This window comes from Coregonus clupeaformis, chromosome 16 (assembly GCF_020615455.1).
Source record: "Coregonus clupeaformis isolate EN_2021a chromosome 16, ASM2061545v1, whole genome shotgun sequence".
In the NCBI taxonomy this organism is placed as follows: Eukaryota; Metazoa; Chordata; class Actinopteri; order Salmoniformes; family Salmonidae; genus Coregonus; species Coregonus clupeaformis.
Window position 1 is genome coordinate 52,268,713 of NC_059207.1, and position 16,088 is coordinate 52,284,800.

The 16,088-nt window shown below is 46.2% G+C and overlaps 1 protein-coding gene across 1 annotated transcript; it reads right to left on the reverse strand.

Moving 5' to 3' along the window:
• Nucleotides 1–6,394: 6,394 nt before the first annotated feature.
• On the reverse strand, nucleotides 6,395–11,498 carry LOC121585121 (zinc finger protein 367-like). The gene is made up of 5 exons (XM_041901480.2): nucleotides 9,418–11,498; nucleotides 8,350–8,500; nucleotides 7,609–7,728; nucleotides 7,334–7,472; nucleotides 6,395–7,194 (listed from the first exon to the last, which is right to left on the reverse strand). The coding sequence occupies exons 1-5, from the start codon at nucleotides 9,694–9,696 to the stop codon at nucleotides 6,942–6,944; spliced, it is 942 nt and encodes a 313-aa protein (XP_041757414.1). The 5' UTR covers nucleotides 9,697–11,498; the 3' UTR covers nucleotides 6,395–6,941.
• Nucleotides 11,499–16,088: the final 4,590 nt, after the last annotated feature.

Genomic DNA, 16,088 nt, shown 5'->3' on the forward strand with positions numbered 1-16,088 from the left:
CCAATCAGTTTTCCACATTGATTTAACGTCATAACATTACATTTTTTTGTTGAAATGCTGTGGAAACCAGTTTGTGCCCAGTGGGATACAACATATTTAATCACATATGGACAATAAAGGATCTGGGTGTTGCGAGAAGCACAAACCTAATCAAACAACCAAAACATATATTTAAAAACAATTGACCATTCATCATAAAAGCTTTACACAATGTTAAAATATGTAGTGTTGCTAACAACTAATAAAACCTTGCCAATGCCAAGCAATCGTTACATCTGTCACGGTTCAGACAGACGACAAGAGGACCACAATTGCGTCACACCAGAAAGTTTATTTAAACTTAAGGGGAAAGGGATGTAGGGAGTGAGTGAAGGCTCCAGGGGTTATCCCGTCCGATGTGCTGGGTCTGTGCCTCCCCCCAGTGGCAGCGATGCGTCCGATGACGCCGGTGGTTGGTGGTCCAGAAGTCCTGGGGGGGGGGAGGAAACACAGACACAACGGGGCGGAATGAAACCAGGCAGCAGTACAGTTCAAGGGAAAGCCAAAATTCGTAGTAGCAAGGCAGAAGGCTGGTCAGAGTTACCGGGATTGAAGAGTAGTCAGGAGTCGTAATGGCAGAAGCAGGTCTGGATCTCCTGAGGCAGAAGAGTATCCAAAAACCAGGCAGGTCCGGGGGTCACAAAACCAGGGTGAGCCAGAAGCGCGAGCAAACAGGTTCCGGGTGTAAGCTTTGCAGACGATCTGACACCGGAGAGCTGAAAGACAGGGCCTTAAATACTGGGAGAGGTTAGTGGGTAATGCAGCGCAGCTGGCAGAGTAATTAGAGCCGAGCAGAGCAGGGACAGGTGGAGCTAGTTAGGCTGAGTAGAGAGAGGGAGGTGAGCAGAGTGGAAGATAGTGGAAACAAATTAAGGTGGTAACCCGGTGGAGTGAGAGGGCTCATGACAGAACCCCCCAAGGGGACGGCCCCAGAAGTCCCAAGAGCAACACCACGCCGGGCGGGAGGAGGGGAGCCGGAGGAGGGCAAGAACTCCTCCGAACGGTCCCGAGTGAACGTCCTCATCCTCGGAGGAAGCCGGAGGGCCGTGGTCGGGAGATGGGACAGGTCCCGAGACAGGATCAGGCACAGGACAGGAAGCCGAGCGGGCCGGACGGTTAGGGACCCCTCTGGGGCGGCCCCCTACGGATTGCAGGTTGATCAGGATGCCGTTGGTGGAAAGCGGTGATGAGAGTCCTATCCACAATCCGACTAGCTGGCACCCAGGTCCTTTCCTCAGGTCCATAGCCCTCCCAGTCAATGAGGTACTGGAGACCCTTACCCCTCCGTCTGGACCGAAGCAGGCGGCGGACGGTGTAAACCAGACCACCATCGACGAGCCGTGGAGGAGGAGGACAAGGCGCAGCAGGGACCAGCGGACTCCTGGGCACAGGCAGGGGCTGCAGCAATCCGGCTGGGGGCTGGCAGGACGACTTGTGTTGGTTGCAGATGGGGCAGGCTTGGACGAATTCCCGTACATCCTTCCTCAGAGAGGGCCACCAGAACCTCTGGGCGAGCAGGTTGTAAGTGCGGGTGGAGCCAGGGTGACAAGCTAGGCGGGAGTTATGTCCCCACTGAACGACCTGGGACCTCAGGTCTTCGGGGACAAAAAGGCGGTCAGCTGGGCAAGTGCTGGGACCTGGCTGGTTACGGAGAGCCTCCAGCACCTGTTCCTCAACAGCCCAGGTCAGAGCTGCAACGATGCAGGGACTTGGCAGAATCGACACAGGGTCCTTGGAGGGGTCAGGAGCGGAGTTAGTAGGTACTGGCCGAGGGGGGAGGTGCGGCGGCAAGCAGGCAGGTTCGGTGGCAGTCCTCTCCCCACTCCCTGATCACCCCGGTCACCCAGTCGAGCTGAGGGTTGTGCCGGGCGGAGCCATGGGTAACCCAGGATGAGGGGTTGGCCTGGAGAGGGGAGCAGGTGAAACTGGATAGTTTCTTGATGGTTTCCGGACAGACCCATCGAGACCGGGGCCGTGACATGAGTGACCGATCCGAGTAAGTGTCCGTCCAGTGCCCGGGCAGGAATAGGAGGTGTCAAACGGAGGTTCTCCAGTCCCAGTTGGCGTGCCAGCTTGATGTCCATTATGTTGGCTTCGGCGCCAGAATCCACCAGAGCAGCCAGGGTGTGAGTTGAGTCAGGGAGGCGGAGGTGAACTTGCAGCAGGGGTTTGCGGTCGGAGGACTGGATGGTCATTGAACTCAACCGGACTCCCCCTATGCCCGGGTGAGCTTCGGCCCTTTAAAGGGCAGGTTACCACACGATGTCCATCACCTCCACAATAGAGGCAGAGGTTTGAGGTGGAAGCTGTCGCTGGCGCTCTGCAGGAGTGAGAGAGGGCTCGCCCAATCTCCATAGGCTCAGACTGATCAAGCTGAACTGGGTGAGTGGCAGTAGATGACAGGAGCCCAGTCGGATCTCTCCGAATGCCGGTAGTAGGTGGACCTTGGCGCCCCCTCTCACGACGACGGGTCTGTATCCCTCTGTCGATCCTGACAGTCAGTGCGATGGCTTCATCAAGAGTGGAAGGCAGTTCATGGGAGACCAACTCGTCCTTGATATAGTCAGCCAAACTATGGAAGAACGCGTCCCACCAACGATGGTGTGTTCCAAGAACTTCGTCTAGCCAGGGTTCGGAAGTCGATGGAATGGTCTGCGACTGTACGTCTGCCTTGTCGAATACTGAACAGTTCACGAGACGCCTCTGCGGTTGGTGAATCCAGGTCAAACACCTTCAGCATCTCCTCGGCAAACCGGTCGAAGGTTGCACATGCGGGGGTTTGACGTTCGAACTCTGCTGTTCCCCAGAGTCGAGCTCGGCCCGTCAGGTGAGTGATGGCATACCCAACCTTAGCCCCCTCCGTGGCGAAGGTCCTTGGCTGCAAGGAGAACTGAAGTCGGCAGCTAGTCAGGAATGGCCGGACCTGGGTAGAATCGCCGTTGAACCGCTCGGGGTTTCCAATCTTGGGTTCGGAGCAGCGGCTGCAATGACCGGGGCAGGTAACTCGGGGGCAGGGCTGGTGGGCAGACTGGCTGGGGTCAGGTTGGTGAGGAGTTGAATGATCATGGCGAGTTGTTGTTGCTGCTGCTGGGACTGCTGCTGGTGCTGCTGGAACTGCTGATGCTGTTGGTAGCTGGCCTGAAGCAGAGAGGTGATGTCGCCGCTCATGCGGCCTAGCTCTCTCTCCGTGTGTTCCAGGCGTAGCATGGCGGTGGGTTGCTCAGGTTCTTCGGTTTCCATGTCGGGGGAAGTGTGCGCTGAGTCCATAATGGTCAGATCGTACTGTCACGGTTCAGACAGACGACAAGAGGACCACAATTGCGTCACACCAGAAAGTTTATTTAAACTTAAGGGGAAAGGGATGTAGGGAGTGAGTGAAGGCTCCAGGGGTTATCCCGTCCGATGTGCTGGGTCTGTGCCTCCCCCAGTGGCAGCGATGCGTCCGATGACGCCGGTGGTTGGTGGTCCAGAAGTCCTGGGGGAGGAAACACAGACACAACGGGCGGAATGAAACCAGGCAGCAGTACAGTTCAAGGGAAAGCCAAAATTCGTAGTAGCAAGGCAGAAGGCTGGTCAGAGTTACCGGGATTGAAGAGTAGTCAGGAGTCGTAATGGCAGAAGCAGGTCTGGATCTCCTGAGGCAGAAGAGTATCCAAAAACCAGGCAGGTCCGGGGTCACAAAACCAGGGTGAGCCAGAAGCGCGAGCAAACAGGTTCCGGGTGTAAGCTTTGCAGACGATCTGACACCGGAGAGCTGAAAGACAGGGCCTTAAATACTGGGAGAGGTTAGTGGGTAATGCAGCGCAGCTGGCAGAGTAATTAGAGCCGAGCAGAGCAGGGACAGGTGGAGCTAGTTAGGCTGAGTAGAGAGAGGGAGGTGAGCAGAGTGGAAGATAGTGGAAACAAATTAAGGTGGTAACCCGGTGGAGTGAGAGGGCTCATGACAACATCCTCTAGACCGGTCTGATAAGTGGAAACGTTACATTGCAAACTTAATCCATGAAGGCAAAACTTAATAGCAGATAGATACAAGTTCTGCTGCAAAGGGGCGTGACATTCTAATTGCTATTAGTTGACATGGATAGATACTAAATCATTGAGGGAGGCCATGATCAATAATTATTCAGTGGAATTATTCAGTATGTCCGTACTCGGCGAAAGCTTGTGATAGCAAATAGTTGTTATCAATAAGGTCAAATAAACATGATTAAATAAATACCTATGAAACGTACAGAGCAGACTTGTATGTACACCACCAATGGCGCTACCCCGTCCGTATCTCCAATCAGCTAGCATCTTTTAATATAAAAGATGGCAAACCTTCTGAATTTACATATCCTGGCTCTGCATGTCTTCCTCTTCCTTCTGTCTGGCGATGTGATTTGGTTAGAGCAGGGACGGTCAACGCCAGGCCTGCACAGCCATAGCGTGGACATGCTTTTGTTCCAGCCCAGCTCTAACACACCTGGATCAACTAATTGTGGTCTAAATGACCATGACAAGATGACCATTTGGATCAGGTTTGTTAAGAGCTGAGATGGAACTAAGTCTGCTCACTCTGCGGCTCTCCAGGACCTGAGTTGTCCCTCCCCTGGGTTAGAGCTACAGGTCTGGGTAGGATTCGTTTGATAGGTGAAGATGTCAGAGCTTGGATTCCTGTGAAAGATTGTGTCTAGCTACTACTCTAGATTAGATTTGCAATGACCACCTCTTCTTCTAACAATGGGTTGCATCTCAATAGTCTCTACAGTGACTTCCTCCCCTCATCTGCACTGATCTGAAAGAATTGGACAGGTGGAAGCAAAATCTCGATAGGCTTCCACCACATTGCTTTTTCACCAATCCTGTCAGTCCAGATCAGAGAATGAGGAAGGAATCCACTTTCCAGTATTTACATACACCTACACTACCGGTGAAACGTTTTAGAACACCTACTCATTCAAGTTTTTTTTTTTTTTTTTACTATTTTCTACATTGTAGAATAATAGTGAAGACATCAAATCTATGAAATAACACATGGAAACATGCAGTAACCAAAAAAAATGTTAAACAAATCAAAATATATTTTATATTTGAGATTCTTCAAATAGCCACCCTTTGCCTTGATGACAGCTTTGCACACTCTTGGTATTCTTTCAACCAGCTTAATGAGATAGTCACCTGGAATGCATTTCAATTAACAGGTGTGCCTTCTTAAAAGTTAATTTGTGGAATTTCTTTCCTTCTTAATGCGTTTGAGCCAATCAGTTGTGTTGTGACAAGGTAGGGGGGGTATACAGAAGATAGCCCTATTTGGTAAAAGACCAAGTCCATATTATGGCAAGAACAGCTCAAATAAGCAAAGAGAAACGACAGTCCATCATTACTTTAAGACATGAAGGTCAGTCAATACGGAAAATGTCAAGAACTTTGTTTCTTCAAGTGTAGTCGCAAAAAGCATCAAGCGCTATGATGAAACTGGCTCTCATGAGGACCACTACAGGAATGGAAGACCCAGAGTTACCTCTGCTGCAGAGGATAACTTCAGTAGAGTTACCAGCCTCAGAAATTGCAGCCCAAATAAATGCTTCACAGAGTTCAAGTAACAGACACATCTCAACATCAACTGTTCAGAGGAGACTGCGTGAATCAGGCCTTCATGGTCGAATTGCTGCAAAGAAACCACTACTAAAGCACACCAATAAGAAGAAGAGACTTGCTTAGGCCAAGAAACACGAGCAATGGACATTAGACTGGTGGAAATGCGTCCTTTGGTCTGGAGTCTACCGTGTCTTTGTGGTGTGGGTGAACGGATTATCTCTGCATGTGTATTTCCCACTGTAAAGCATGGAGGAGGAGGTGTTACGGTGCTTTGCTGGTGACACTGTCTGTGATCTATTTAGAATTCAAGGCACACTTAACCAGCATGGCTACCACAGCATTCTGCAGCGATACGCCATCCCATCTGGTTTGGGCTTAGTGGGACTATCATTTGTTTTTCAACAGGACAATGACCGAACACACCTCCAGGCTGTGTAAGGGCTATTTTACCAAGAAGGAGAGTGATGGAGTGCTGCATCAGATGACCTGACCAATTGAGATGGTTTGGGATGAGTCGGACCGCAGAGTGAAGGAAAAGAAGCCAACAAGTGCTCAGCATATGTGAGAACTCCTTCAAGACTGTTGGAAAAGCATTCCAGGTGAAGTTGGTTGAGAGAATGCCAAGACTGTACAAAGCCGTCATGCAAACGGTGGCAATTTGAAGAATCTTAAATATAAAATATATTTTATAAAACACTTTTTTGGTTACTACATGATTCCATATGTGTTATTTCATAGTTTTGATGTCTTCACTATTATTCTACAATGTAGAAAATAGTAAAAATAAAGAAAAACCCTTGAATGAGTAGGTGTTCTAAAACTTTTGACCGGTAGTGTAAGTTATCCTACGTCTGAACACACCCTGTACCACTCCTTCATCTGAGCTAAATCCACATATTCATCCATTATATGAACACGCACACAAACACAAGCACACAATATACTTAAGTTCCAAAGTAAAAGACAACAAATAACTCGTTACCACCAAAGTGCAAACAAAACAAAACACATTAAAAGTTACTCTCCAGAGGAGAGTAAAACATTCTACAATCATAGCAGCCCAATTAGGTAACATTGGAAGCTGGATAAGGTGCTTTAAGCTTGTGCCTGCTCCACACTACACGTGGAGAAGGAGTTACCTCCAAATACTAATCTAAGGTCAGCTTAGCGTTTTCCCCCCATTAATGGTTAAGTATTTTGGGAGGGTAAGCATATTGTAAATGTTTTTCCCTACAGGCAAACTTCTATCCAAAGCATACTGCGTAGGGAGGCAGAAGAGGATTGACTGGGGAGGGTTTCAGGACTGGGATGTGGGCGGGGATTTAGGCAGACAGGTTATTAGCCAGCTCAATGAGCGCCAGGGCACCATGAAGACGCTCCCGTTGCTCTTGGAGACGCCGTCTGGTAGCGCCACCCCCGTTGCCCTTCTCTTCCTCCATTGGCTCCTCCTCTCCCTCCTCGTCTGATTGGAGAAACTCCCGGGGGTCCTGCTGCTCCTGGTCCTCCACCCCGCCCTTGCCCTGGGGTTTCCCCTTGGTGGGCACAGGGGCACGCTGCTCACGCGTCTGCCAGTACCTGCCACAACACAGAGACAAGGGGGGATTTGGTGAGTATTGGGGTGTGCAGAATAGGATGAGATCGCTTGATTGGTTTACTTCTTTTTACTATCCGTCTGATCTGCCTGTCCTCCCTCCCTCCCTACAGAGCCACTCACTTTGCCAGCCACTCTGCCACAGCCTTATTGTCCACAGACTGGGCCTTGCCTGGTCCCTCTTTGGGGTCCTCTCTTTTCAAACGGGCATATGGGTGCTTTGGGCAGTGCCTGTTAGCGTGGGTAAAGCGACTGCCACAGGCTGAGGAGATAACAGTAACATCCGAGTTAGTGCCAATGCTTTTCCATTTGGTAGATTCTGCACCCCATCTATATGAAAGGTCTCAAGGTACCACCTATGTAAAGGGACAAAAGTGATGATCTAGTTGTGTGCTCACCTTTCTCAGAGCAGACAAAGGGCTTCTCTCCAGTGTGCAGGCGCTGGTGGGTCTTTAGCTGGCCACTCTGGACAAAAGCCTTGCCACAGTCAGGGTAGTCACACGGGTATGGCCTCTCCCCTGAGAGAGAACACAGAGAGGGAGTTGAAATCAAACCAGATTGTATTAGTCACAAGCTTCGTAAACAACAGATGTAGACTAACAGTGAAATGCTTACTTACGGGCCCTTCCCAACAATGCAGAGAAACGTTTAGAATTAATATAAAAGTATTAACACGAGGAATAAATACACAATGAGTAACGATAACTTGGCTATATACACGGGTACCAGTACCGAATCGATGTGCAGGGGTACGAGGTAGTTGATATGTACATATAGGTAGGGATAAAGTGACTAGGCAACAGGATAGATAATAGACAGTAGCAGCAGCATATGTGATGGGTCAAAACAGTTAGTGCAAAAAGGGTCAATGCATATAGTCCGGGTAGCTATTTGTTTAACTATTTAACTAACTACTTAGCAGTCTTATGGCTTGGGGATAGAAGCTGTTCAGGGTCCTGTTGGTTCCAGACTTGGTGCATCGGTACCGCTTGCCGTGCGGTAGCCAAAGGAACAGTCTATGACTTGGGGTGGCTGGAGTCTTTGTGTTCACCCTAATGCAGGTTGTAACACAGGGAAGAGCATAGTGTCCTGGTAGGTTGGGTGTCCATGTGTCAGGGCCACCCGTGCTCTGCTCTCACCTGTGTGTGTTCTCTTATGGGCCTGTAGGGACTTCTCTCTGGGGAACACACGATTACAGATGTTGCAGCGGATGCGGCTGGAGGAGCTCTCCCCCTCATTGATCAACTCACGGACAGTGTCAGCACGCGGGCGGCCACGCCGAGTACCGTCCTGAAAACAAAGAAGACACAAAGTTAACTACAGTTTCAATTAATACATGCATCTTTCTGTACTTTCTGAATACTTAATGTAGGCTTACAACATCGTACTTTCAGTTTGGAATGCAGCATTATTCCATAACAATGTTTGTTTTACTAAAACAGTAACTTGTTGTTATTTCATTTTATACTGATGCTTTATGAAAGGCTTCATACAAAGCAAAAGTTCCCTCAATGTCTAATTCCAACTTAAAATAATTGCTGCCATACAGTATATAAATCAACTTGATTATCATTGTCAAACAGGGATTTTTGTTTGTTTGGTACAAATGAATGTTGCCAGGGCCACATGCAGTTAGACATTGTAGCAAGGTGCATGTATTCATTCATTCCATCCACATCCGGTAAAAAAATTTGCCGCGCGAGGCGACATTACGTATGACAGCTGTTACAGTTGGAAGTGACTGGGTTTTAAAATCCATCACGTCACATCGTGAGCGCGGGCGTTTTTTTAAATACACCTTTCCTAGTTGCTGTTTCATTAAAAAAACGAAGGACAGCTATTTAGATTACATCTCTAGATTGCACCATTCAATGATTCAGTGTAGCCTAAAGTTAATTCGTATCTGGCCTTTTCGATGAACATAACATGATCATCACTATTGTAAAGTAGAAACAATGTAACCTATCATTCATTGCAAAATGATTTAATACAACAAACAACTGAAAGCTACATGCAAATGCTCATCAGTTATTACGTTGTACTAACAGACACATAATTAATGCAAGGTCTAAGTCGGATATATGTATAGGCTACTTTCTAGGCAGTAAAACTATCATAGCCTAGTCTCCTAGATATGATTTCAACTTCAACACAACACAATGCTATTAGGGTAAACAACATGAACAACAACCTCCAACTTATCCTACCTTCATCTGGTCAGAGGAGACAGCCAGGTCCGCCTCGCTGGCGGTGTTGGTCCCGGTAGGGGAGGCAGCCCCGTTCACCGAGCCAGGGCTCAGGCTCACATTATGGGCGTTCTCCCCCCACCTCCACGGGTACACCATGAAGTCGCTGAATCCAGGGCTGGTCGGCATCAGAGACTCACTCTTCCTGGGCTTGATCGGGGTGGTCTTGATCACAGACACCAGGACCCTCTTTGGGGAGTCGTTGCAAAAAATTACTTGAGGGTGCTTGTTCTCCGCCATCGTTCAGATGAAAGACGAATTTGTTAAAAGCTGATAAAATCTCAAATTATATCACAATTGTGCTCAGGAATCACTTCGTCATCTAAAGATAGGCTAAACGCTTTTAATCAAGTAGTTTAACGTTAGCAAAATAGCCTTCTAACAGAAGTTGGGTTAGGCAGCTACGAGACTGAAAGTGTCCCACCAAATTCAGCTACTCAATCAGGAGTGAAAATATTATTCATTTCCAGAGACGAAGAAAACCGCGCCACAATTCCTTATTAAAAATTGTACAAATATTCATTAATTTACAAAAATGGAGCGTCCGATGTTCACACGGTCAAAGTGGATACAGCTCCTACTTCTGGAAGTCTTTCCCGCGTTGCAAATCGCGCCTGGGCGGTTCTTTTGACAAATCAGTTCAAGGGAAATTAAATCATTTTACCACATGCATGGGAAATAACCTATTACAAGGGTCAACGCATGAGGTAAATCCGAACGAGAGCAACACAGTAACCAATGGTCATCATCGGATCTTTCGAAGTACGCTCATTGGTTGATACTTTTTATCCAATGAAAGTTTTAAACATTCTAGAGCGCGCCTTTACAGATTGACAGCAGATTGAACCTATGTGCATAACGCACTGAGATGCTTCAACCAATGGCAATGAAGGGCGGTTAATTTTACAGTGGACTGGGATTGGACCGCTGCCGATCAGAAGCCTCTCCCGCGCATAAGGCAGCCTATGTTTATATTATTACATTTTTGGAACGATTTAAAGGGAAAGGGTGAGTCAAAGGCGCCAAGGTTACATAGGCATAATCAAGCCACCAGAGAGGAAACGAAACAAAAAAAGGTTGCAGTCAGTCATTTAACCAATGCCTAGTATGCTAGTCCTACACTACACAGTTATTACTATATTATTACACTGGGGATATTCAATTAAATTAACCTGTTGTTTATCAGAGGACTGTTTGTCCAATGTAAGACTGGCATTGTAACATTTAAAAAATATATAATGAAAGCAGCTTCATTACTTTACCCTGGGTGCATGTGTACATGGCTCTTATGTGATATTTGGGGACATGTAGGCCTACATGTGTAAAGGAAATAAAGTTCAACAGGCAGTGCGTGTGCTTGCATGTGTGCATGTGGCCTCCTTTCCCCCCTTCTGGTTGGTGTGCCTCCTCACATCGGATCCCATGCATATCATGTTTTTTTTGTGATGAAATAGGAGCAAAATGTAAGCATAAATTGTGAAAGGAGGTTGTATGGTAAATATTGTAATAGCAACTCTTTCTGAAACAGGTGAGATTGTGTCAGTGCTTTCTAATTTGCCTCTTTCCAGGGCCGGCTCTAGCGAGAGTGAGATTTGGCTGGGGAGCCCCCCGCCAAGGGGTCACATTTTTTTAGTGGCACCCCTCTTGACAGCTAAGGGAAAAATGTAGGTTTAAAGTATATTTTCAGTGTAGAGAAAATGTTACTGCAGCACCCCAAATGTTTTTTTTCTCTCACAAAAGTAGTCCACTGCACCAATAGTTCCTTTGTGTAAATATAACAATCATCTGTTCCATGTGCTGTTCTAATTTCCTCTTGAATATGACACTATAGTAGGTCTTCAGCAGTGCAAGTGTAGCCTCCATAGCATATGTAGGCTAGGCTAAGCATACTATGCCCCCCCCCTCCCCCCCAATTTTTTAAAATAAAATAATAATAATAATAATACATTTGGAACTCAGTCCAACTTTCAATTTACTCTTGAAAGTTGTAATAGTAGAATGCACAGGGTGCAATTGTTTTATTGGGTAGTGCATCATAAATTTTCCTCTTGTCATGTAGTCATTGCATACCTTAAAGAGCTATTTATAACTTGTCAGAAATTTCCAGATCAACTAGCCCATGTCAGCTAACGTTTTTTAGCTAGGTTTATTAACCCATAGATTTTGTTGTTATGTTTGAGTCACTCAAATATCACATGAATACAATGGTTGGTTCTGGTTCTGTGCTTTTACTGGTTGGTTCTCCTCCGTTTCTTTCTCACTCAAACACCCACAGACACAGCCTGTCATGCTCACGACAAACCTTTAATTTCATAATTACCTTGGATTTGTATTTTTTAAAATCATATGGCCATCAGTAGGACATATATTAACTGTCTACCCCCACTGATGTTTTCCCCAGGCCAGCCTTATATGCAGACTCTTGACGGCCGAGTCCGATTGGGGACAGGAGAGGGCAGAGGGGGAAGAGGAGGAGGCTACAAAAACATGGATACTACCGGTAGCTTCAACCTGAGGTGCAAGAGATAATATGAACACCACAGTGGAACATGGGTGCTTGTTTAGCTTGCAAATGAGATGTGTTCACTTTGTGTACAAGTCATGTGTCCTGATTGTTTACCACATGGTAAATTGTCCTTTAGAGGAGAAGAGAGGAGGCTGTGGGCCCTGGAACTGGGGTTCTGTTCAAGACCATGGGGTGAGTTTAGTACCACATGGAGATAATTTACAATAGTAAATATAAGTTTTAGATGATTTTGGATGATTTATCATGGTTACGGTCTCCTCTGTTTTGATGTAGGGATGGACGTGACTCCTGATGCAGGAGGAATCCCACCTGAGGGCGGCCAACAGACAGTGGAGATGGAAGAGTCAATACACACCACAAACACACACACGTTTGTTTTACTATCCTTGTTGGTACCAAAACATTTCATCCCATTCAAAATCTTATTTTCCCTAAACCTAACCTTAACCCCAAACCCTAACTCCTAACCCTAACCCTAAACCTAACTTCTAACCTTAATTCTAACCCTAATTGTAAGCCTAACCCTAAACCTAACCCATAAGCCTTAAATAGCCTTTTTCCTTGTGGGGACCGGCGAAATGTCTCCACTTTTCTTTGTTTTACTATCCTTGTGAGGACTTTTGGTCCCCACAGGGATAGCAAAACCAAACCACACACACACACACATTATGTTCTTGTATCCTCATGGGGACCTACAATTAATTTATATTTAAAATCCAATTTTCCCTAAACCTAACCCTTACCATAACCCTAACCTTAACCCTAACCACTAACCCCTTATCCTTACCCTAACCTTAATTCTAACCCTAACCCTAATTGTAACACTAACCCTAAACCTAACCCCTAAACTTAAAATAGTCTTTGTCCTCATGGGGACGTGTGAAATGTCCCCATAAGGCGGAGTTTAACCTCCGTAAACTGGACATAATTTGGCAATTATTTGTGTTTAAATTGTGTTTCTATTGTTGCTCATATTTGGCATTTCTTCCATTAGAACACAAAGGCGGAGTCTGTGGAGGAAGAGGACAGCCACTTCTCCAGTCTGCGCAGGTCTGCCAATGATATCACTTCCCGTCTGGAGTTCAACTTTGGCAGCCTTCAGCGCCCCAGAAAGGGGGGAGGGACCGAGGCAGGGGGGTGAAAGGGGGGACGACTAGTCGCCCTGAGAGAGCAGAGAAGATAGGTATCCTCCCCTTTAGAAAAGATGCTGGAAACCAACTACATAAGGGAAGAGGCTTTTTATATTAGTTTTATACAGAGCAGAGCAGTTCTATTAAGTGAACACCGCTGGCAACGGTTTTTAAACATTTCCTGGTAAAAAACGGACAAATTATTTTTAGACAATAAGAGAACCATATAAAATCTGACCATTTGTGAGGTGAAGAAACTTCTTTCCAGGAGCATGAAAAGTACTGTATATGTATTCTAATCCTATCCCCTAACACCACTCATGTTCATATGACCTGTTGTGCATCTCTCCAGGCTTATGTCCTAGCCCCAAACCCAGACCACCCTGAGGACTTCCCTGCCTTAGCTGTGGGGAGATTAATTATATTACCAAGACTACAAAGGATTTCATTTTGTTTACATTTGGCTCCTGGTGAAATGGGTTGTCCTCTTATTTAAGTAAAGTTTTTTTGTTGTTGCTATTTATACACATGTGGGTGTTATTTCTCCTCCTGCCTTGTGTTCCGATGGAAGCACTGTGAAGGCAATGTTCAATAAGTCCTGTGACAATAAGTGTACTGTTGAAGATGGCTTACTTTGACACAATAGACCAACACTAACACCGGCCTTGCACAGTGGGTGCGCAGCCTCAGAATATTGGCAGTAATTTTCTGATTCTACATGTTGAATTGCCACCGTTCGACGACACCCAGCAGGTGATCTACTGCACACCAATGATGTCTGTGTTAGTCTCTTGTCCTTTACACACTTAATCTACTTACAGTTAGGGGTGTTCTACATTATATGTCCCCCAGTGGTGAGTTCATAGATATTCAGCTGCAGACTCTGGATATTCAGATAATTCACCACAGCACACACTATGAACATGAATCATTTACTATCCTGTGGTAATCAATCACTATCACGATCCTGTTCTCAGTGGCTCTAATGTAGCACAAAGTGTACAAGATTAAAAGTACAGTGGCTTGCAAAATATTCACCCCCCTTGGCATTTTTCCTATTTTATTGCCTTACAACCTGGAATTAAAATTGATTTTTTTTTTTTGGGGGGGGGGGTTTGTATCATTTGATTTACACAACATGCCTACCACTTTGAAAATGCAAAATATTTTTTATTGTGAAACAAACAAGAAATAAGACAAAAAAACAGAACTTGAGCGTGCATAACTATTCACCCCTCTAAAGTCAATACTTTGTAGAGCCACCTTTTGGAAGCAATTACAGCTGCAAGTCTCTTGGGGTATGTCTCTATAAACTTGGCACATCTAGCCACTGGGATTTTTGCCCATTCTTCAAGGCAAAACTGCTCCAGCTCCTTGAAGTTGGATGGGTTCCGCTGGTGTCCTGCTGGTTCCGTCGGTGTCCTGCTGGAAAGTGAACCTCCGTCCCAGTCTCAAATCTCTGGAAGACTGAAACAGGTTTCCCTTAAGAATTTCCCTGTATTTAGCGCCATCCATAATTCCTTCAATTCTGACCAGTTTCCCAGTCCCTGTCGATGAAAAGCATCCCCACAGCATGATGCTGCCACCACCATGCTTCACTGTGGGGATGGTGTTCTCGGGGTGATGGGTTTGCGCCAGACATAGCGTTTTCCTTGATGGCCAAAAAGCTCAGTTTTAGTCTCATCTGACCAGAGTACCTTCTTCCATATGTTTGGGGAGTCTCTGACATGCCTTTTGGCGAACACCAAACGTGTTCGCTTATTTTTTTCTTTAAGCAATGGCTTTTTTCTGGCCACTCTTCCGTAAAGCCCAGCTCTGTGGCGTGTACGGCTTAAAGTGGTCCTATGGACAGAAACTCCAATCACCGCTGTGGAAGCTTTGCAGCTCCTTCAGGGTTATCTTTGGTCTCTTTGTTGCCTCTCTGATTAATGCCCTCCTTGCCTGGTCCATGAGTTTTGGTGGGCGACCCTCTCTTGGCAGGTTTGTTGTGGTGCCATATTCTTTCCTTTTTTTAAAACATAATTGATTTAATGGTGCTCTGTGGGATGTTCAAAGTTTCAGATATTTTTTTATAACCCAACCCTGATCTGTACTTCTCCACAACTTTGTCCCTGACCTGTTTGGAGAGCGCCTTGGTCTTCATGGTGCCGCTTGCTTGGTGGTGCCCCTTGCTTAGTGGTGTTGCAGACTCTGGGGCCTTTCAGAACAGGTGAATATATACACTGAGATCATGTGACACTTAGATTGCACAGAGGTGGACATTATTTACAGTGGGGAAAAAAAGTATTTAGTCAGCCACCAATTGTGCAAGTTCTCCCACTTAAAAAGATGAGAGAGGCCTGTAATTTTCATCATAGGTACACGTCAACTATGACAGACAAATTGAGAAAAAAAATCCAGAAAATCACATTGTAGGATTTTTAATGAATTTATTTGCAAATTATGGTGGAAAATAAGTATTTGGTCACCTACAAACAAGCAAGATTTCTGGCTCTCACAGACCTGTAACTTCTTCTTTAAGAGGCTCCTCTGTCCTCCACTTGTTACCTGTATTAATGGCACCTGTTTGAACTTGTTATCAGTATAAAAGACACCTGTTCACAATCTCAAACAGTCACACTCAGACTCCACTATGGCGAAGACCAAAGAGCTGTCAAAGGACACCAGAAACAAAATTGCAGACCTGCACCAGGCTGGGAAGACTGAATCTGCAATAGGTAAGCAGCTTGGTTTGAAGAAATCAACTGTGGGAGCAATTATTAGGAAATGGAAGACATACAAGACCACTGATAATCTCCCCTCGATCTGGGGCTCCACGCAAGATCTCACCCCCGTGGGGTCAAAATGATCACAAGAACGGTGAGCAAAAATCCCAGAACCACACGGGGGACCTAGTGAATGACCTGCAGAGAGCTGGGACCAAAGTAACAAAGCATACCATCAGTAACACACTACGCCGCCAGGGCCTCAAATCC

What these genes read in the sequence shown, in the direction of transcription:
- LOC121585121 (XM_041901480.2), bottom strand. Translation starts at nt 9,696, where the DNA reads ATGGCGGAGAACAAGCACCCTCAAGTAATTTTTTGCAACGACTCCCCA. An exon ending in TCTCCTCTGACCAGATGAAG is followed by an intron (nt 8,501 to 9,417) that starts GTAGGATAAGTT and finishes CTTTGTTTTCAG; the next exon opens with GACGGTACTCGGCGTGGCCG. An exon ending in CCATAAGAGAACACACACAG is followed by an intron (nt 7,729 to 8,349) that starts GTGAGAGCAGAG and finishes GTTCTCTCTCAG; the next exon opens with GGGAGAGGCCATACCCGTGT.